The sequence below is a fragment of the Pristiophorus japonicus genome, chromosome 3 (genome assembly GCF_044704955.1).
Source record: "Pristiophorus japonicus isolate sPriJap1 chromosome 3, sPriJap1.hap1, whole genome shotgun sequence".
Classification (NCBI taxonomy): domain Eukaryota; kingdom Metazoa; phylum Chordata; class Chondrichthyes; family Pristiophoridae; genus Pristiophorus; species Pristiophorus japonicus.
Genome location: NC_091979.1, coordinates 289,426,463 through 289,448,416, shown reverse-complemented (window position 1 = coordinate 289,448,416; position 21,954 = coordinate 289,426,463). Strand labels below are relative to the sequence as shown.

At 44.7% G+C, this 21,954-nt stretch overlaps 1 protein-coding gene across 2 annotated transcripts in view; it reads left to right on the top strand.

Moving 5' to 3' along the window:
- LOC139260323 (cilia- and flagella-associated protein 46) overlaps positions 1 to 21,954 on the top strand; it is a 681,403-nt gene that overhangs the window by 374,648 nt on the left and 284,801 nt on the right. For both annotated transcript variants that reach the window (XR_011592768.1, XM_070876797.1), the window contains exons 36-39: positions 250 to 450; positions 4,030 to 4,136; positions 19,360 to 19,542; positions 20,363 to 20,498. Coding sequence is in view for 1 of the 2 variants with exons in the window: in XM_070876797.1 (XP_070732898.1) it covers positions 250 to 450; positions 4,030 to 4,136; positions 19,360 to 19,542; positions 20,363 to 20,498 (627 nt within the window). In the remaining variant the exon portion in view is untranslated. The remainder of the gene's footprint in view (positions 1 to 249; positions 451 to 4,029; positions 4,137 to 19,359; positions 19,543 to 20,362; positions 20,499 to 21,954) is intronic.

Below are 21,954 nucleotides of genomic sequence, written 5' to 3'. Positions count from 1 at the left end.
AATTGCATTTGTCAGTTTAAAATCTCTTTCTCTATTTTGTATCACCATGAACTCTACATCAGCTAATGGTTTTAATTGCACTGGATTCTTAATAACCTAATCTGAAATACTCCAATTTTTATTTCATGAGTATATGATGCACCCAGTTTATACATGTTGAAATTTCCAGTTAGTTTCACATTTAATTCTGGTTTAACTGTTAGCATTCCTGGAGAAACCTTCCAAAGTTTATCTTATTTTTTCAATTAGGAACTTGAGGACAAAGAGGCTTTGGCAAAGATCTTGTATCTTCTGGCAGTTCTAGCTAATTGTGAAGGGAACCATGGTCAGGCCAAACTGCTCTTGCAAGAGGCTCAGAGTATTGGAGGAAATGAATATTTTTGGTATGACACAATTACTTGTCTGATATGTGCAATTCTGGGAGAAAACCTCAAGGATGCGAAAGAACAGGTGAGAAAACAATGGTAGCCCCCATTCTGCAGGGAACTAAATACTAGAAAAATGCTAATGAAATGAATCCATTCAGGGCTTCATCTGCTATAAGAAGGCTAATGTCATGGGTGCAGTAAGTCATGTTCCCACCAATTTTTTGTCATCATGGGATAAGAATGAGCATTCTTCATAGAATGGCATTGCAATTTTGTTGTTGCAGGAATTGTACTTAATGTGTATTTCCAGCAGTTTTTGTTTTTATTCCATCTTCTAGGAAGTCAACTGCTCATAGTCCCAAACTGGCTATCTCACACCTCTAAATAAATCCATTCTCTCAGGATTTGCCTTAATCTTCCTGCAATATCAAGTTACAACATCTCTTGACTGTTGTGGTACTCTAAATTGAACCCAAGCCTTAATTTTCTCCAATGATTGATTTACCTCTTTGAAAAATCAATCAGAGTAATTAAATGGTCAGGTATGACTTGTTCACAGCAGTAAATTAATCAGGCTTCAAATCTCCAGTCATTCCTTCAGCAATGTACTTCCCTCATCTAGTGCTTCAGTAATTAGTTGGTACTAATGAGCAGACGACAGTCTCCATCTTGGTTTGGAGTATTTATTAGGCAACTGATAAATTGAGCAATTTCACCATTTATTGATTTTAATGGTTGGGTCTTATTTAAATTTAGCAGTTGAGCAACCACCATGAATCTCACTTTTCAGCATTTGGAGAGGGGTTGGAGTGGTGGGGAAATCCGGCGGCCCTGATGCTTCTTAAAGCCAAACTGTACCTGTTTAAGGGGAGGTGTTTTTTTGTGGTGATTCATGGGAAGCTTATTCGTATAAACTGAAGGAAGAATGAGGCGAAACAAAGACAAAAGTCAGTGCCCACACTTAAGGCAGCTGTTGCTATGCACTGCTACATTTCACAGTGCAAAGCTAATAGAAGGACTTCAATTCTGGCATTTCTAAGTTGTCCACATTGCTACGTTGACCAATGTTGATGATTGCAACCTCTCTACAATTTATGTGGATCGAGCTCTCAGAGCTGTTTGGAAAATTAACCACATGTCCAGCACATTTGGCATTAACCTGTATTGTAACCTCACCTCGGGCTTCCTTTCTTTTCTTGAAGTTAGGGCCCATGATCCACTGCCAAAGATCTATTAATTTATAATCATTTAATTTATAATCATGGCCTGCATCCTAGAGTACTTAAGGAGGTGGCCTTGGAAATAGCGGATGCATTGACAGTCATTTTCCAACATTCCATTGACTCTGGATCAGTTCCTATGGAGTGGAGGGTAGCCAATGTAACCCCACTTTTTAAAAAAGGAGGGAGAGAGAAAACAGGGAATTATAGACCGGTCAGCCTGACCTCAGTAGTGGGTAAAATGATGGAATCAATTATTAAGGATGTCATAGCAGTGCATCTGGAAAATGGTGACATGATAGGTCCAAGTCAGCATGGATTTGTGAAAGGGAAATCATGCTTGACAAATCTTCTGGAATTTTTTGAGGATGTTTCCAGTAAAGTGGACAAAGGAGAACCAGTTGATGTGGTATATTTGGACTTTCAGAAGGCTTTCGACAAGGTCCCACACAAGAGATTAATGTGCAAAGTTAAAGCACATGGGATTGGGGGTAGTGTGCTGACGTGGATTGAGAACTGGTTGTCAGACAGGAAGCAAAGAGTAGGAGTAAACGGGTACTTTTCAGAATGGCAGGCAGTGACTAGTGGAGTGCCGCAAGGTTCTGTGCTGGGGCCCCAGCTGTTTACATTGTACATTAATGATTTAGACGAGGGGATTAAATGCAGTATCTCCAAATTTGCGGATGATACTAAGTTGGGTGGCAGTGTGAGCTGCGAGGAGGATGCTATTAGGCTGCAGAGTGACTTGGATAGGTTAGGTGAGTGGGCAAATGCATGGCAGATGAAGTATAATGTGGATAAATGTGAGGTTATCCACTTTGGTGGTAAAAACAGAGAGACAGACTATTATCTGAATGGTGACAGATTAGGAAAAGGGAAGGTGCAACGAGACCTGGGTGTCATGGTACATCAGTCATTGAAGGTTGGCATGCAGGTACAGCAGGCGGTTAAGAAAGCAAATGGCATGTTGGCCTTCATAGCGAGGGGATTTGAATACAGGGGCAGGGAGGTGTTGCTACAGTTGTACAGGGCCTTGGTGAGGCCACACCTGGAGTATTGTGTACAGTTTTGGTCTCCTAACTTGAGGAAGGACATTCTTGCTATTGAGGGAGTGCAGCGAAGGTTCACCAGACTGATTCCCGGGATGGCGGGACTGACCTATCAAGAAAGATTGGATCAATTGGGCTTGTATTCACTGGAGTTCAGAAGAATGAGAGGGGACCTCATAGAAACGTTTAAAATTCTGACGGGTTTAGACAGGTTAGATGCAGAAAGAATGTTCCCAATGTTGGGGAAGTCCAGAACCAGGGGTCACAGTCTGAGGATAAGGGGTAAGCCATTTAGGACCGAGATGAGGAGAAACTTCTTCACCCAGAGAGTGGTGAACCTGTGGAATTCTCTACCACAGAAAGTAGTTGAGGCCAATTCACTAAATATATTCAAAAGGGAGTTAGATGAAGTCCTTACTACTCGGGGGATCAAGGGTTATGGCGAGAAAGCAGGAAGGGGGTACTGAAGTTTCATGTTCAGCCATGAACTCATTGAATGGCGGTGCAGGCTAGAAGGGCTGAATGGCCTGCTCCTGCACCTATTTTCTATGTTTCTATGTTTCTACAAATTAGCCACTAGGAGGTTCAGCTTATCTTCTGCAAAATATAGCTTATGCATTGTTTTAGCCAAGGGTAACATTTTCCAATCAGTTCAGTTCCAACATCACTGTCTAAATTCCAGAATGTATAGATGCTTCACTGTGATTATGGTTGCTCTTCAAGTATCACCTCACTTAAACTTCAATTAATAATATAACAAGCAGCAAAAAGTAGTTAACAGAGTGTGATTACTTGGTAGCAAATGGACAAAGTTAACAGTATACAATTAATTAAAAGTATTTTAAATCTAACAACCTGAAATTCACTCTTTTGCATCTAAGCAACATTAGGTGTGACTTTTTTGGTACCAGAAATAATAAAATATTGAAGGACCACATCAATGATCACAACAATCGAACACAGATAAATAACCATCTACCATATTAACCTAATACGAAAGGCAAAATACTGTGGATGCTGAAAATCGGAACTATAAACAGAAAATGCTGGAAATACTTAGCAGATCACCCTCTTCTCCACAGATGCTGCCTGACCGGTTGTGTATTTCCAGCATTTTCTGTTTATACACCATATTAACCTGTTAGATTAAAAACACTTCCTGATATCCCTCAACTTTCTGCCATGGGCATACTTGCCTTGTTTTTAAGATGTTCAACAAAGACAGATATGATAAGTTTATTATTAAGTCTGTTACTGTATTGGACCTCAAGAATAAAAGTGCAAATGCTGGTTAAGGGTGCACTAAACTAATATTAAAATTGTATTTTATTTTGTTGTTTATAAGTTTTTTTAATGATGACATATGTAAGAGCTGCATTACTATATTTCTAGGTTTGCAACATCTTAAAACAAGGCATTGCCGCATTCCAGACTACTTTAGAGGAGCGACCTAATCGACTTTCAGTTCTTAAATTTATGATTACTTCAATGGAAGCCAGGTAAAGTCTGTAAATGACAAAAGATAGTGTTACAGAATTTATGTGACTTTGAAGGGAATTGCTCTAATGATATCAGAGCACAGTGTTATTGAAGATTACTCTGTGGATTGATCGTTTTTCAGATATACTGATTTCTATAAACAGAAAATGTTTCAAATAATGTAATCAAAAAATAAAATTCTATGAACACAAAATTTTGCTGAATACGTAGACTTTGGGCAAAACGGATGCCAGGATCAGAATGTGCGATCTGCTTTGCGTGCACGCTGCACCCATTGATAGTAGTGCAGGCAGCATGCAAAATTCGTCCTATCTATTCATATAATGATTGGAACGCTGAGTCAGTGCCAAGCGGCTGCTGGTTGGCTCAGCACTGAACTCTTTATCCTGTGAAGTCTGGTTTTACAGGTTGCATGCAGAATCACAGCTTGTTTGGCACTTCTTAAAGGGGAAGTGTTCTGAATCAGAAGGACCTCATTGTTGGTGGAGCTAGTCAAATAAATATGTCTCAAAAAGGGAGAGCGCATGCACTTCAGTTCTATGATGCAGCACTGGAACCTTGATGCAGGGAGTGTACAGGAGCAGACAGGTCCTCTACCCGCAGTGGGGCAGGAGGCCTGTCAGGCACACTATAAGAAGGCAGTGGAGGGAAATACTGAAGCTATCAGTGCCACCAATGTTGCCACCAGGATCTGGATCCAATGCCGCAAGAAGTTTAATGGCCTTACTCGAGTGGTCAAGTTGAGTGAAGGCGTCTTCAAATGCCATATTCCACCAACTGCACCACTAGCTTCACACAATGCACCACACCCCAATCACTCAGGTACCAACAATCTCTAGCAATCACAACTATACCTCACAATCAAAACTTCACCTCACCCTCACACACTTACCACTGCTGCAAGCCTCACACCCACATCTCACACCTTGCCCACACTGCTAGCTATTCAACCATGACAAGCACACTATCCAAACATATTGCAGTACACACACTAACACACTTCCCTTTCTCTTGCAGGCCAAGGTTGCTCACAATCAGAGAGCAGCAACAAACAGGCAGGGGGCAAGCATGCCTGCACTATCTAACCCCAATGGAGGAGACTGTACTGGAGGTAATTGGACGGGCTGTCACTGAGACTGTGGCAGAGGGTGATGCTGAAAACAGTTGATGACCATATGCTCATACCTAATCCTGCCTCTTGCATCCCACTTACCCCTCATCCCACAATCTCTTCTCATTTACAAGGTGCTGATATAGTGTACAACGGCCACCACACGTTAAAAAAATCCACGCACAGGCATCTTCCACCCTTCAGGATGTAGTTCAGGACCTGCAATATTAGGTTCTTCATTGAAACACCTGTGAAATCATCCTTTTTTGGCGTGTAAGCAAGCTCTGACTTTGGTTGCCCTACCTTTCCCTCTCATGGGAATGTACCAAGACTGTACCCGAACCATCTCCTCTTTAAAGACAGCCATTGTTCAATTGCAGTTTTGCCTATCAATCTTTGGACATGGTTTTCTGAGGTGGTAGCGTGCACAATCGGTGGCGGGTCAGGTGGGAAAGTTGTTATTTTAGACAGCGGGTCAGGAACCCACCGTCATCCCGCCCCACGCGCCTTTTCCCCAGACATGTCTGTCATCGCGGAACCGACTCGACCGGCAGCGGCAGGCAACCCAATTGAGATGATCAACAGCTAGTTGTCAGACCCTGAGCAGAATTTTAAAACTATTTAAATTTAACTGCATGGCCACATGAACCACACTGCTTGGGAAGCATGTCTGTCAACCTGGGGCAGGATTTCTGTGGCCATTGCTCTAGCTGATTACTTGACAGCATGAAATATACAGTAAAAACTCCCACCTGACATGTGATCACTTTCCTCAGGCAAAGGCTGTTGCTCAGTCCATTTCCAGCACAGATTCTGCAGGCTGCAAGTCTTTCCAGCAAAGTCTCCATGCAGTCTCACCTCACTGGCATAACTCTCTCACCATCAGATGCTTCTCTCATCTGTACTTCACTTGTCATCTATTCCATCAACATGGATGCCGTTTATACTTTCTCACCTTGGTCCTCAGAATTGGACCATGATGAGCATCAACCCTAGCAGTACCAGGCACACCAGCAGCACCAACAGCAACACCAACTGTCTCCACAATCAACTGATGCTGCACAGGGCAGTGGGCATCAGCACCTGAACACATTGCTGCCCGGAAGGCCAGGGATGGCCTTATGATGGCCAGTTTTAGTTAACTTTATGCTGTACATCCATATGGCTGCAACATGATGCACCAGGTTGGCACCACCCTACACCAACACCATAAAGCATCCCTACAATGACCAAGCCATTCCTTTCACACTCATCACCATTGTGGGAGTTACCCTTATGTCTCATCATTCACTGCAATTCACTAAGCCACTTCCAAAGGTACACACGAATCTGTCCAAGATTGGAAAGTGTTGAAAATAAAGATTATGTTTGACACCACATTAACAGAAAATGTACATGAACATTGGTTAAAACACACAAGTGACTACCCTTGTGTGTTAGTAGATGGTATGATTGCACTAGGATGAGTGTGAGGGACGGCTAATAAGATGGGGATGTGATAATGTAGATAGAGAGGGATGGATGAAGGTGCAAGGTAACTTGGTGTGAGTAAGGATGTGCAGGAGTAGGGTAGGGAAGGCAGAGTGATGGGGATGTTATGAGAGGCACAGCAGGATGAAGTTGAGTGTGGCTTTGTACGAACATTTTCTGATCTAATGAGATTATTGACAGGTTTGCCAGACTGCACCCAGGTCCTCCTGAACACATGCCTGCTCTTGACCTCCTCTGCAGTCTGCAACTAGGCTGTTTTGGTCTCCTGGAGAGGTCTCTTCCGCCCATTGGGAGGGAAGAGGACCTCCCTGCGTGTTCCGACTCCCTCCATAAGCATGTGGAGGGATTAATCGGCAAACTTGGTTGCAGCCCTCTACCTCTGTGCAGTCATTGTCAGTGTTTGCAGCAGTCCAATGTTCTAGTACACTGGCAGTACTATGTTAAATCTAATATGGCCATGGTCTCTTTAAAGATCCTGCTGAAAACATGTCATGAATGACGTCGCCAGACCCACACCATTTAATTGGGCCAGTGTAATACTATTTAATTGGGCCAGTGTAATACATTTAAAAAGTTGTGGAAGTGTGTAGGGAGTGCAGGAAGTGCTGCTAGATATTGGGAAAGTGTGGGGATGGGCTTAATAGGCCCTATTAAGGAAAAGTGATTTTCAGCAGCCTGATAGAGCCAGCAGCAGGACTTGGCCACCGTCCTTACCGAACTCGCCAAGGTAGGCAAAATTCCGGCTATAGATTCCAACTTACCCAGGCCAGATCCATTCGCAATCCACTGAAATTGGCCTTCCTCCAATTAAGTATTCTTACTCTAGATTGATCCCTGTCCTTTTCCATAGCTAATCTAAACCTTATGATACTATGATCACTGTTCCCTAAATGTTCCCCGACTGACACTTGCTCCACTTGACCCACCTCATTCCCCAGAACCAGATTGAGCAATGCCCCTTTCCTCGTTGGGCCTCCATGAGCAGCTTTTCTGTGCTGCTTCTGCTGTCTCCCTGTCATGCTGCAGTGTCATACTGCAAAAAGTGCACTCATGAGGCCTTTCTTTAAGAGACAACACTTTCCCAATATCTAGCAGCATTTCCTGCACTCCCTACACACTTCCACAACTTTTTAAATGTATTACACGAGAGCACTGTTCAAATAAACTGCATAGGAATTGTCATGTATTTAACTGTCATTGCAACCCATGTATAAACTGACCTAAGTTGTACACCGTGAAAACATTGACCACTAGGTGATGAACTTGTGGGAGACACTCCTAACCTGGACTTTCAGGTATAAAAGGGGCTAATAAAGGTTACTGGTCACAGAGTGACCTTTTCTCAAGTATGGGCCTCGTGTGCATTCATACTGTAGAGTAAGGACATATTATTGCCGACGAGAAACTGGGATTTAAACCACGTGAGCATGGCCACGAGCAGCACAGACGAGAGGTGCTGTGTTGGTGATGATTGGGACATAGAAACATAGAAAACAGGTGCGGGAGTAAGCCATTCAGCCCTTCGAGCATGCACCACCATTTAATAAGATAGAAACACAGAAAATAGGTGCAGGAGTAGGCCATTCGGCCCTTCTAGCCTGCACCGCCATTCAATGAGTTCATGGCTGAACATGCAACTTCAGTACCCTCTTCCTGCTTTCTCGTCATACCCCTTGATCCCCCTAGTAGTAAGGACTTCATCTAACTCCCTTTTGAATATATTTAGTGAATTGGCCTCAACAACTTTCTGTGGTAGAGAATTCCACAGGTTCACCACTCTCTGGGTGAAGAAGTTTCTCCTCATCTCGGTCCTAAATGGCTTACCCCTTATCCTTAGACTGTGATCCCTGGTTCTGGACTTCCCCAACATTGGGAACATTCTTCCTGCATCTAACCTGTCTAAACCCGTCAAAATTTTAAACGTTTCTATGAGGTCCCCTCTCATTCTTCTGAACTCCAGTGTATAAAGGCCCTGTTGATCCAGTCTCTCCTCATAGGTCAGTCCAGCCATCCCTGGAATCAGTCTGGTGAACCTTCGCTGCACTCCCTCAATAGCAAGAACGTCCTTCCTCAGATTAGGAGACCAAAATTGAACACAATATTCCAGGTGAGGTCTCACCAAGGCCTTGTACAATTGCAGTAAGACCTCCCTGCTCCTATACTCAAATCCCCTAGCTATAAAGGCCAACATGCCATTTGCCTTCTTCACCGCCTGCTGTACCTGCATGCCAACCTTCAATGACTGATGCACCATGACACCCATGTCTCGTTGCACCTCCCCTTTTCCTAATCTGTCACCATTCAGATAATAGTCTGTCTCTCTGTTTTTAACCACCAAAGTGGATAACCTCACATTTATCCACATTATACTTCATCTGCCATGCATTTGCCCACTCACCTAACCTATCCAAGTCACTCTGCAGCCTAATAGCATCTTCCTCGCAGCTCACACTGCCACCCAACATAGTGTCATCCGCAAATTTGGAGATACTACATTTAATCCCCTCGTCTAAATCATTAATGTACAGTGTAAACAGCTGAGGCCCCAGCACAGAACCTTGCGGTACCCCACTAGTCACTGCCTGCCATTCTGAAAAGTACCCATTTACTCCTACTCTTTGCTTCCTGTCTGACAACCAGTTCTCAATCCACGTCAGCACACTATCTCCAATCCCATGTGTTTTAACTTTGCACATTAATCTCTTGTGTGGGACCTTGTCGAAAGCCTTCTGAAAGTCCAAATATACCACATCAACTGGTTCTCCCTTGTTCTTCTACTGGAAACATCCTCAAAAAATTCCAGAAGATTTGTCAAGCATGATTTCCCTTTAACAAATCCATGCTGACTTGGACCTATCATGTCACCTCTTTCCAAATGCGCTGCTATGACATCCTTAATAATTGATTCCATCATTTTACCCACTACCGATGTCAGGCTGACCGGTCTATAATTCCCTGTTTTCTCTCTCCCTCCTTTTTTAAAAAGTGGGGTACATTGGCTACCCTCCACTCGATAGGAACTGATCCAGAGTCAATGGAATGTTGGAATGTTGGAAAATGACTGTCAAGGCACATTATACTGCATCTGCCATGCATTTGCCCACTCACCTAACCTGTCCAAGTCACCCTGCAGCCTCTTAGCATCCTGCTCACAGCTCACACCGCCACCCAGTTTATTGTCATCTGCAAACTTGAAGATATTACACTCAATTCCTTCATCCAAATCATTGATGTATATTGTAAAGAACTGGGGTCCCAACACTGAGCCCTGCAGCACTCCACTAGTCACTGCCTCCCATTCCGAAAAGGATCCGTTTATCCCGACTCCCTGCTTCCTGTCTGCCAACCAATTCTCTATCCACGCCAGTACATTACCCCCAATACCATGTGCTTTGATTTTGCACACCAATCTCTTATGTGGGACCTTGTCAAAGACCTTTTGAAAGTCCAAATACACCACATCCACTGGTTCTCCCTTGTCCACTCTACTAGTTACATCCTCAAAAAATTCCAGAAGATTTGTCAAGCATGATTTCCCTTTCATGCTGACTTGGACTGATCCTGTCACTGCTTTCCAAATGCGTTGCTATTTCATCCTCAATGATTGATTCCAACATTTTTCCCACTACTGATGTCAGGCTAACTGGTCTATAATTACAAGTTTTCTCTCTCCCTCCCTTTTAAAAAAGTGGTGTTACATTAGCCATCCTCCAGTCCATAGGAACTGATCCAGATTCGATGGACTGTTGGAAAATGATCACCAATGCATCCACCATTTCTAGGGCCACATCCTTAAGTACTCTGGGATGCAGACAATCAGACCCCGGGGATTTAGCGACCTTCAATCCCATCAATTTCCCCAACACAATTTCCCGCCTAATTAGGATATCCTTCAATTTCTCCTTCTCACTAGACCCTCGGTCCCCTAGTATATCCGGAAGGTTATTTGTGTCTTCCTTCATGAAGACAGAACCAAAATATTTGTTCAATTGGTCTGCCACTTTTTTGTTCCCCATTATAAATTCACCCGAGTCCGACTGCAAGGGACCTACGTTTGTTGTCACTACTCTTTTTCTTTTCACATATCTATAAAAGCTTTTGCTGTCAGTTTTTATGTTCCCGGCAAGCTTCCTCTCGTACTCTATTTTCCCCCTCCTAATTAAATCCTTTGTCCTCCTCTGCTGAATTCTAAATTTCTCCCAGTCCTCAGGTTTGCTGCTTTTTCTGGCCAATTTATATGCCTCTTCCTTGGATCTAACACTATCCTTAATTTCCCTTGTTAGCCACAGTTGAGCCACCTTCCCCGTTGTATTTTTACTCCAGACAGTGATGTACAATTGTTGAAGTTCATCCATGTGATCTATAAATGTTTGCAATTGCCTATCCACCATCAACCCTTTAAGTATCACTCGCCAGTCTATTCTAGCCAATTCACGCCTCATGCCGTCGAAGTTAGTGTTCCTTAAGTTCAGGACCCTAGTTTCTGATTTAACTGTGTCACTCTCCATCTTAATAAAGAATTCTACCATATTATGGTCACTCTTCTCCAAGGGGCCTCGCACAACAAGATTGCTAATTAGTCCCTTCTCATTACACATCACCCAGTCTAGGATGGCCAGCTCTCTAGTTGGTGGCTCGACATATTAGTCTAGATAACCATTCCTAATACACTCCAGGAAATCCTCCTCCACCGCATTGCTACCAGTTTGGTTAGCCCAATCTATATGTAAATTAAAGTCGCCCATGATAACTGCTGTACCTTTATTGCACACATTCCTTATTTCTTGTTTGATGCTGTCCCCAACCTCACTACTACTGTTTGGTGGCCTGTACACAACTCCCACTTGCGTTTTCTGCCCTTTGGTATTCCGTAGCTCCACCCATACCGATTTCACATCATCCAAACCAATGTCCTTCCTTATTATTGCATTAATTTCCTCTTTAACCAGCAACGCCACCCCACCTCCTTTTCCTTTCTGTCTATCCTTCCTAAATGTTGAATACCCCTGGATGTTGAGTTCCCAGCCTTGGTCACCCTGGAGCCATGTCTCCGTGATACCAACTACATCATATCCATTAACTGCTATCTGCGCAGTTTATTCGTCCACCTTATTCCGAATACTCCTCGCATTGAAGCATAGAGCCTTCAGGCTTGTCTTTTTAACACACTTTGCCCCTTTAGAATTTTGCTGTTTTGTGGCCCTTTTTGTTTTTTGCCTTGGGTTTCTCTGCCCTCCACTTTTACTATTCTCCTTTCTATCTTTTGCCTCTGTCTCCCTTTTATTTTCCTCTGCCTCCCTGCATAGGTTCCCATCCCCTGCCACATTAGTTTAACTCTTCCCCAACAGCACTACTAAACACTCCCCTTAGGACATTGGTTCCGGTTCTGCCGAGGTGCAGACCGTCCGGTTTGTACTGGTCCCACCTCCCGATTTTATTGAGCAACTACAGCAAAGTTTCGTCACTGAGGAATGGCTGGGATAGGATTCGGCCGACAAATGCAGGGCTCATCTCCTGACGATTTGTGGATCCAGGACGTACTCCCTGATGAAGGACATTCTCGCGCTAGAGAAGCCGGCGGACAAGACTTTTGAAGAGCTCATTAAGTTGATCGGGGAACACTTTAAACCGGCTAGCAGCATGCACATGGCGAGACACCGGTTTTACACGCACCGGCGGCGAGAGGGCAAAGCGTTCCAGACTTTGTGGCAGACCTCCGGGGACTGGCGAGCCTATGTAAGTTCCCAGATGCATGCAGAGCGCAGATGCTGCGAGACTTTTTTATTGAGGGCATCGGGCACGCTGGGGTTTTCAGGAAACTGAATGAGACCAAAGACTTGACCCTGGAAATGGCGGCTTTGATGGCGCAGACATTTATCTCAGGGGAGGAAGAGACCGGAATGATGTTTGACAAAAATCTTGGTCTAAATGCAGCAAATGGACAGGGAGTCAACATTGTTAACGCGGCACACAGTTCTCCAGGCAGACAGGGGCAATCGGACATGCCCGAGCATGTAGTCGAACCCAAAGGGGGAATTCAACAGAGTCAATGGCTAGCTGAACGGCAAATCATGCCATCGCAAGGGATAATGCGGCCAGTAATGGGGCCATCAACACCTGTCAATGGTGCGCTTAAGGACAGTTGCAGAGACAGTCAGAGACGATCGACTGGTAATGGACTTTCTGTTTCCAACAACGTTTCATGTTGGAGGTGTGGAGGCAAACACAGCAATATACCTGCAAAAACTACAACGTCAGCGGTCACTTGACGCGTATGTGCAGGAAACCTGCAGCCAGGTTGATGTACGAGGAGGACGGGGATGATATAAGCCCTACGAAGCCAAATGGATACTGAGGGAAATTGCTGGAAGCTGAAATTCAGCGAATTCATATGGAGCACATATAAATTTCATACACTAGTACGCCACCGATAATGATGAAAGTGCTCCTCAATGGCATCCCAGTATCAATGGAGCTAGACACAGGGGCCAGCCAGTCCCTGATGAGTATCAAACAGTTCGACAAGTTGTGAGCGTCCAAGGCCAGGAGGCTAAAATTATTGCCAATTGACGCACAGCTACGGACATATACAAAGGAGAATGTTCCAGTGCTCGGCAGCGCCACGGTAGTCGTGACCCACAAAGATTCGGAGAACAGGTTGCCACTCTGGATTGTCCCGGGGGATGGTCCCACAGTGCTGGGAAGGAGTTGGCTGGCTATCATGAACTGGAAATGGGGCGATGTCAATGCAATTTCTTCTGTGGAGCGAATATCATGCTCACAGGTCCTGGACAAATTTGACTTACTATTTCAACCCGGCATTGGCTCTTTCATGGGGACCAAGGTCGTGATTCACATAAACCTGGCCAGTACACCACAAGGCCAGAGCGGTGCCGTACGTGATGCGGGAAAAGATAGAAGGTGAATTGGACCGCCTGCTGAGGGAAGGCATCATCTCGCCAGTCAAATTCGGTGACTGGGCGAGCTCGATTGTGCCGGTGCTCAAGGTGGATGGGTCGGTCAGGATATGTGGTGATTACAAGGCCACCATCAATCGGGTGTCACTCCAAGACCAGTACCCGGTACCGAGAGCGGAGGACCTCTTTGCGACGCTATCCGGTGGCAAACATTTTTCAAAATTGGACTCGACCTCAGCTTACATGACCCAGGAGCTGGCGAGTGAGTCGAAGAAGCTGACCACCATCACGACACACAAGGGGTTGTTTGAGTACAACAGATGTCCGTTTGGGATTCGCTCGGCCGTCGCGATCTTTCAATGAAATATGGAAAGCTGCCTCAAGTCGATTCCAAAGACAGTGGTTTTTCAAGACGACATCCTCATCACGGGTTGTGATACTGAAGAATACCTCCACAACCTGGAGGAAGTGCTACGCAGACTGGACCGGGTCGGTCTGCGACTGAAAAAGGCGAAGTGCGTCTTCCTAGCTCCAGAGGTAGAATTCCTGGGGATGAGGGTAGCAGCAGACGGGATCAGACCTACTGTGTACAAAACAGAAGCAATCCAGAGAGCATCCAGACCCCGTAACACGACGGAGCTGCGTTCGTTCCTGGGACTCCTGAACTATTTTGGTAACTTTCTTCCCAAATTGAGCACACTGTTCGAGCCGTTACACATGCTCCTATGCAAAGGTCATGAATGGGTCTGGGGGGACAGCCAGGAAAGGGCTTTTGATAGAGCATGAAATTTGTTATGCTCCAACAATCTGTTAACGCTATATGACCCATGCAAGAAACTTGTTTTAACGTGCAATGCGTCGTCCTATGGGGTCGGGTGTGTGTTGCAGCATGTCAATGCCAAGGGTCAGTTACAGCCGGTAGCTTATGCCTCCAGAAGTCTGTCTCAGGCAGAACGGGGCTAAGGGATGGTAGAAAAGGAAGCGCTTGCAAGTGTATATGCTGTAAAAAAAAAAAAATGCACCAGTACCTGTTTGGCAGGAAATTTGAGCTGCAGACAGATCACAAACCCCTAACGTCCCTTTTGGCTGACAACAAGGCCATAAATGCAAATGCATCGGCCCGCATACAGAGGTGGGCACTCACGTTAGCCACCTATGACTATACAATTCGGCACAGACCGGGCATGAAACCTGCGCCGATGCACTCAGCAGGCTCCCACTAGCCACCATCGAGCGGGCAACCGAGCATGCTGCTGAGATGGTCATGGTTGGTGGAGCTTTCGAAATCAAAGGCTCACCTGTGACAGCCCGCCAGATCAAAGTCTGGACAAATAGAGACCCGCTGCTGTCTTTAGTCAAGAAATGTGTCCTGAAGGGGGACTGGGCAGCCACGTACGGGGCATGCCCTGAGGAATTCAAACCATTTTACAGGCGCAAGGATGAACTCTCAATTCAGACCGATTGCCTACGATGGGGAAACCGAGTAGTCATGCCCCAGATGGACAGAGAAGCGCTCATCAGAGAACTCCACAATGAGCATCCGGGCATTGTCATGCTGAAGGCAATTGCCAGGTCACATGTTTGGTGGGCAGGGATAGATGCAGTCCTGGAACTTTGTGTTCGCAGGTGCAACACGTGTGCCCAGCTGGGCAAAGCGCCCAGGGAAGCCCCCCTTAGCCCCTGGTCCTGGCCCGCCAAGCCATGGTCACGCATCCATGTGGACGACGCAGGTCCTTTCATGGGAAAAATGTTTTTGGTTGTAGTAGACGCCTACTCCAAATGGATCGAGTGTGACAGTCTCAATTCAAGCACATCCTCTGCCACGGTTGAAAGTCTACAGGCAATGTTCGCCGCCCATACTCTACCGGACATCTTGGTCAGCGACAATGGCCCGTGCTTTACAAGCATTGAATTCCAGGACTTCAGAGGCAGGAAATGGTATCAACCATGTCAGAACGGCACCGTTCAAGCCGGCCTCAAACGGCCAGGTGGAACGAGCAGTGCAGATAATCAAACAGGGGATGCTCAGAATCCAAGGGGGTTCCCTACAAAGCCGCTTATCACGCCTCCTGTTGGCCAATAGATCCCGACCACACTCGCTCACACCTGCAGAGCTGCTAATGAAAAGGATGCTCAAAACCAGGTTATCCTTTATACACCCCACCATGAAAGAAATTGTTGAGAGCAGGCGCCAGTCACTATGTGACTACCATGACGGGAATGCGAGGGCACGATGTATTGATGTCAATGACCCTGTCTTTGTCCTCAGCTACGCTGCAGGGCCCAAATGGCTCGCAAGCACTGTGATTGCCAAACAGTGGAATACGATTCTGGTAGTTAAACATACCAATGGACAAATCTGTCGCAAACATGTGGATTTAACAAAAAGGAGCTTCAGCATCCCCGTAGAAGAAGCAGAGGAAGAACACGATGTAGAGTTCACTCCTCCACAGGTGATCGAACACCGGAACCAAGCGGAGGAGGGCCCTGTCTCTGTGGGCAGTCCAGACAGGCCTGAGGCACCGCAAACAGCAGACTGTCAGGCCAGCGCCCAACAACCAGAGCCCCAACTCAGGCGCTCTGCAAGGGAGCGTAAACCGCCAGAGAGACTTAACCTGTGATCCCAATAAGACTTTGGCGGGGGAGGTGATGTCATGTATTTAACTCTCATTGTATCCCATGTATAAACTGACCTAAGTTGTACACCGTGAAAACATTGACCTCTAAGAGGTGAACTTGTGGGAGACACTCCTAAACTGGACTTTCAGGTATAAAAGGGGAAGCTCCACCCACCTTCATCACTTCAGTGCTGGCTAATAAAGGTTACTGGTCACAGAGTGACCTTCTCTCAAGTATGGGCCTCGTGTGCATTTATACTGTAGAGTGAGGACATATTAGGAATCAGTATAAAACCAAAAAGCAACTTGCCTCAAAGTTGCATTGTATCCTTTTAAGTAGCACTCTTGATGCACCTCTCGAGCAGCTGGACGCATGTTCAGCTGTGTGTGCTTAAGAGAGGACGTAAAGTGTTGCGGCGATACCTATAGATGTCACAATCTGCCTCATTTGAATTATTCTGTTGCACGCAGGCAACGGCTGCGCTATTGCCTTTCCCAAGATGGTGGCCAGAGCGGCCTTTGGCGGAAGTTGACAGAAATGAGGCAGCCACTATTTTATTCCGGAAACCGTCCGCAACTCCCAACACTCAGCACGGGAATATCGCGGCCATAAAGTCAAGCACAGTCAAAGTGTTTTTTAAACGATTTAGTTTTAAAAAGAGCCAACAAACAATTTTATGAATCTCCCCCTCCCCTGCCCCCAACTCCTTTAGGCCACTCAATTGCATGAAACATATCTCCACTGAAATTCATTCAGGCAGCCTGTTGCTTGGCATCTGCTAACACCATTGTGTAACCAGTCACTGAAGTTGACGAAAACAGCCCAAGGTATTTTTTTTTAAATTTGCCCAGTTCCTTCCTTTGTGGTGAAACAGCACACCTTTGCTCGACACTGGTCTCTAATAACCTGACCAGAATTTGAGATCACATTAGATACTGATAATTGGGAGCTACCACCTCATGATTCAGCAACTTTACTTCTGATTTCAAGCATGCCTAGCTTCCTGCCTGCTTGTTCTATTCACTGAAAATCAAGCGTTGATGACAGTACACAAGATAGCACAACTCCTGTTGCTGGTTGTATTCTGCCCACTAAGGTCCTGAAATGTCCTCCCTACAATAATAAGTGGCTGAAACATTTTTGGGATCTATTCAAAACAAAATGAGAGATGTCAACCTTAACCTTGAACTGGATAGTAACCAGGTACCATGGGACACATTTCCAGATGTTCTTTGCCACTGTTGATTTGCAGCATTTCACCTGTGTTGCCGTCCATGCATTTCTAGGTATTGCACATGTTAACTGTAAAAAAAAAACAGCTTCCGCTCTAATATACAAGTAATAAGTGAAACTAAGAATATCAACCTCACAATGTATTTCGTTAGCTTGATAGCACTCATCTTTCAAAAGTGATTGGTTATTTAATAAATGCCTTTCTACCATTGGATTTTGATAACGATTAGGTTCTCAAAAAGGTGCATTCATGCATATATTTTCTGAAACTATTGCACAGTTTGGTGCATATTCATTCATATAAAATGTACATTCCCATCTATATTTTATGGTGTCACTGCACGTTTTGGTGGCATTGTTCTTGTGGAAAGAATGCAGCGACACATTGAGGTTTCTTGGCAGGATTGTACTTGCACTAGGTGCAATGTGGGTCACAGATGCAGCTTGTTTGATCTTGTATTCTGGGGAATGGGGAGGTCTTGCATGTTGGTGGTCATGTTGGTTGAATACAATGCCTCTCATGCCTAGTGGTTGTGTGGCTGTGATAGTGGTGAAGGCGTAGTTTGTGTTGAGTGGATCTCCAAGAATGGGCCTTTGACTACTTGGTATTTCCTTCATTCCATGTGAAAGCCAAGCACAACTCATCTGGTTGGAATATGGCTCACACATTTCAGCCACATGTTTATTGTGAAAAAAGCTGCACTCTAGATAGAGTTGCACTAGCTTGCGCAAGACATGCCCAGCAAGCATTGAGCTTGATCCTTTGGAATTGTAAAACAGGTTATGTTCCTAGCAGTCTTCCATTCCACAATTCAGACAGGCTTATGAGAATTTGAAGCTGTGGCTCATTACTCCAGTGACAATTTCTCAAATAAAATAACAAGACAACTGTAATAAACTATAATACACTACCATAAATATAGTAACAGAGAATATTTCAAAATTAATATTGAAAGAGTAATATCATAAAATACATTTAAGAAGGTTATTAACCTGTTGCTTTTTGTGCACCATGGAATGTGGGAACAACATGTTAGAGGGCAACATGACCAAATGAAAGGTGCAGACAACTGTCCGTTTTGCCGATATTTAGCTGGAGAAAATCTTGCTGCTACTGCTCAGTGCCACCGGCATCTTTTTCTGCCAGTGCATTGTGCTTGGAGTGCTTCTAAAATGACGGTGTGGCTACCATTAGATGACGGCTTGGCACTCCGTCTTGGGTGCCAGGCCGCTGGCCCGGCTGAAACCCTCCCTAGTGGCCCAGTGGACCGAACTTCAAGAATCGCAGAGGCTGGTGATGTGCCAGCGCGATGACGTCATCAGTACTACACTCCGCTCACCCCCCAACTTCCGCTCCTCTAGTGTGCGAACTTCCGCTCACCGCCACACTGCTGCCTACATTGTGATCAACTTCCGGGCTGCTGGAAAAAAAAACAAAGAGCAGAATTTTGCTCAGGAGGCCACCGCATCAACCATGCTGGTAAAAACATCTGAAACAGTGGTGGGCAATTTCGGCCCCTCAGTTTTGTTTTCTGGTACATTCTGCTCACAATTAGGGTCATTTTCATCGTTGCCCCTTGGATGGTGGAGCAGATCGCCCAGCAATGTGCAATTGAAAGCCAAAAGATTCTATAATTGTGGGGCGGGGGGGAGCTATTCCTCTCCACTAGTTTTCTGCTCGAGCAGTGGAAGTCAAATTACTCCCAATATGTTTGTTAAACTGTTACTTGATTCTCGCTTTAAGTTGTTAGAAGCTGCTTTTTTTTCACCAGTCGTATATTTTTTTTCATAGCGAGACTTATTAGATATAAATTATGTATATTATTTATTAAAGTCGTTTTTCTATTGTAGGTTGATGTCCATTGAAATAGAGTCCATGAAAGCATTAGACGATTCTAAACTAAAGAAACCTGAGAATATGACAAAGCTGTTTTCAGCTTGTGCTAAAATGGAACAGTTCGCAAATATTATGCTGCAACATGGATACAGAGAAGAATCAGTGGACATGATGGCAGAACATGTTGATGTACTAATGTATGTTCACTTACATGCAACTTATTAATGCAGCTGTTTATATACTTCCAAAAATTGAATGTATTTAGAATGCAGGTCAGAGAAGTAATTACTCATAATTATCGCTGGGCTGGATTGTCCAGTCCTTTGCGCTCCGGGTTTCACCCCGGAGCGGCGTGAAAGGTGGCGCGGTGATGTCTCCTGCGCCCCGTCGCAATCCTGCAGTCGGGTTTTGCGGCAGCGCAGAGCAGGATCACTGGGAAGAGCTGCGCCGGGTGTGCAACGCATCTGGTTGTGACACCGGCGCGAGTTTTGACTCTTGCCTGACCTGTCCGCCCGGAAGTGCACCCACAGTGACCACCTGGGAAATCAGAGCGGTCCAGCCATGCTGGTAATGTGCTGTAAAAGTAACCCGAGTGTTTTTTGTATTTAATTTTTGTGCGATTTGTGTTGCGGTGGCGTGGGCAATGTTTTAGGAATGTTCTGCTGTTTTTTTTTTCGTTTTTGTTTTACCCCCCCCAGGCCTTACTCGCAGCACACACTGCCCAGCTCTTTAATTTGCGCGTTTCCCATCCTTGTGCCTCGAGAGGTGAACAACGCCTCCCTTAGCACTGCGGCCCCTGACACAGGGCCCAGATGTCCAAACTTACATACTAATACGCAAACTATTCCCAGCCGGTAATTTATGCAACTATGCTACGTTCTCCCACGTAAGACTGTACACTCATTATTTTTATTTCTCTTTTGAGGAGAGGAGAAAGAAAAATGGAAGCTTTAGCATTAGATCAAGGATTTTATTTAAATATGGACACTGCTTTACTGCAACTTTCTTTTCCGAAAGCATGCTCGCTAAATACAGTAAAGAAGAGGAGATAAAGCATGGTCATCTGTTAGATGCATACGTACTGATCGAAAAGGCCATTTTGATTGAAGAGGAGGCTTTCAGTGATTTGATGAGCTTGTTGCCAATTCAAGCGGTAAAATACAGATTTGAATGACAGATCTTTATTTATTTAAATTAAAATTGTACATTCAGAAACAATCTCAACCACAACAAAGATTATGTAGCAAACACTGTATTTATCTTCTTCCTTAATAGCAAAATTGTTACGATGTGACTGATACTTCATATTGCATAATATGAGAAATCTTTCCTCTCCCCTTCCTGTTGTTCTGACATGGGATAACATAATTGCTGCCATCTTCAGTTGATTGTTGCAGTGTTGGACTGGCAGCCCTGGTAAATCTGACTACACTCTATGCATTGATAGGTTTTCAAATAACATAGCTGTCATATATCATATAGAAAATAAAACAGCTTTGGATTGAAATTCAGGCTGTAGCATATTCTTAGGGTTCAGAAGACAAACTATGGGCCAGATTTTGCTCTCTAAATAATGGTGAGGCTAACGGCGCTCGCTATTATTAATGCGCAAATGGTTCAGCAACTTCCGGCGAAGGGCAGATGCGCGGTTAAACTCGAATATCCAAACGTTGTTGTCCGAGTTGCGCCACTCCGCTGTTAGTTTTGTGAAAATGCCATCTCACTGTCTGACTCACTATTGAAATGCATTGAATAGTGTGAAGTTATTGTATTTGCACGGTAGATAAGATCTGAACTTGGCACAGAAAGTAAAGTCTCGTCATTTCAAGTTTAAGTACTCTTTTCACGACGTGATAAGTGTTAATTACAGCCAGTCAACCTCTTTGGCATACAAGTGCGGATTCTCATTCCAGCTTTTAATTTGGAGATTTAAAAAATAGAGACTTTAAAAACTTACATTTTTTACTTTTCCTTTCTGTCTTTTTTTTCTCTCTTATTATAATCTTTCTTTCCCAATCATTATTTCTCTTTCTGCACTGGATTGACATTGAATTCACAAACTCTAATTTACACTTCCTTCTCAGTCTTTGCGCTCTTAATTTCACAATCCTTCAATCCTTTCAGCAACTTGCCATGGAAAAAATATAAAAAAACTAAATGTGCAAGGGCAAGTTTAACTAACGGCAGATGCTGCTAGATGTCCTGCTGCAGAAAAATCTGCACTAATGTGCTGGAACTTTCCCATCAGAAAATGGATGGGTCTGGGATGTGGAGGCAGTTAAATTGCTAAAAATGTGAATCTTGACTTGATCCCGCCTCCACCCTGCCCATTTCCAATTTTCCAGGGTGAGCTACCACCCCGCTCCCAGGGGTCGGAATGTCATTTTAAATATTGTAATGAGGCTGGAAGCCTCTATTTTCCCCTCCCCTTTTTTTTAAACACAATTCGTGAAACCTGGCAGCTAAACCATGGCAGGAACTGCTTCATCCAGCAAGTAAGTGGCTTTATACCTACCTCCTGTATCCAGGGTCCCTATCTAACCCAACCCCGTGATCGGAGACCCCTCCATGAGGCCTCCAATTGCATTGCCAAGCTTTCCCCCACCATC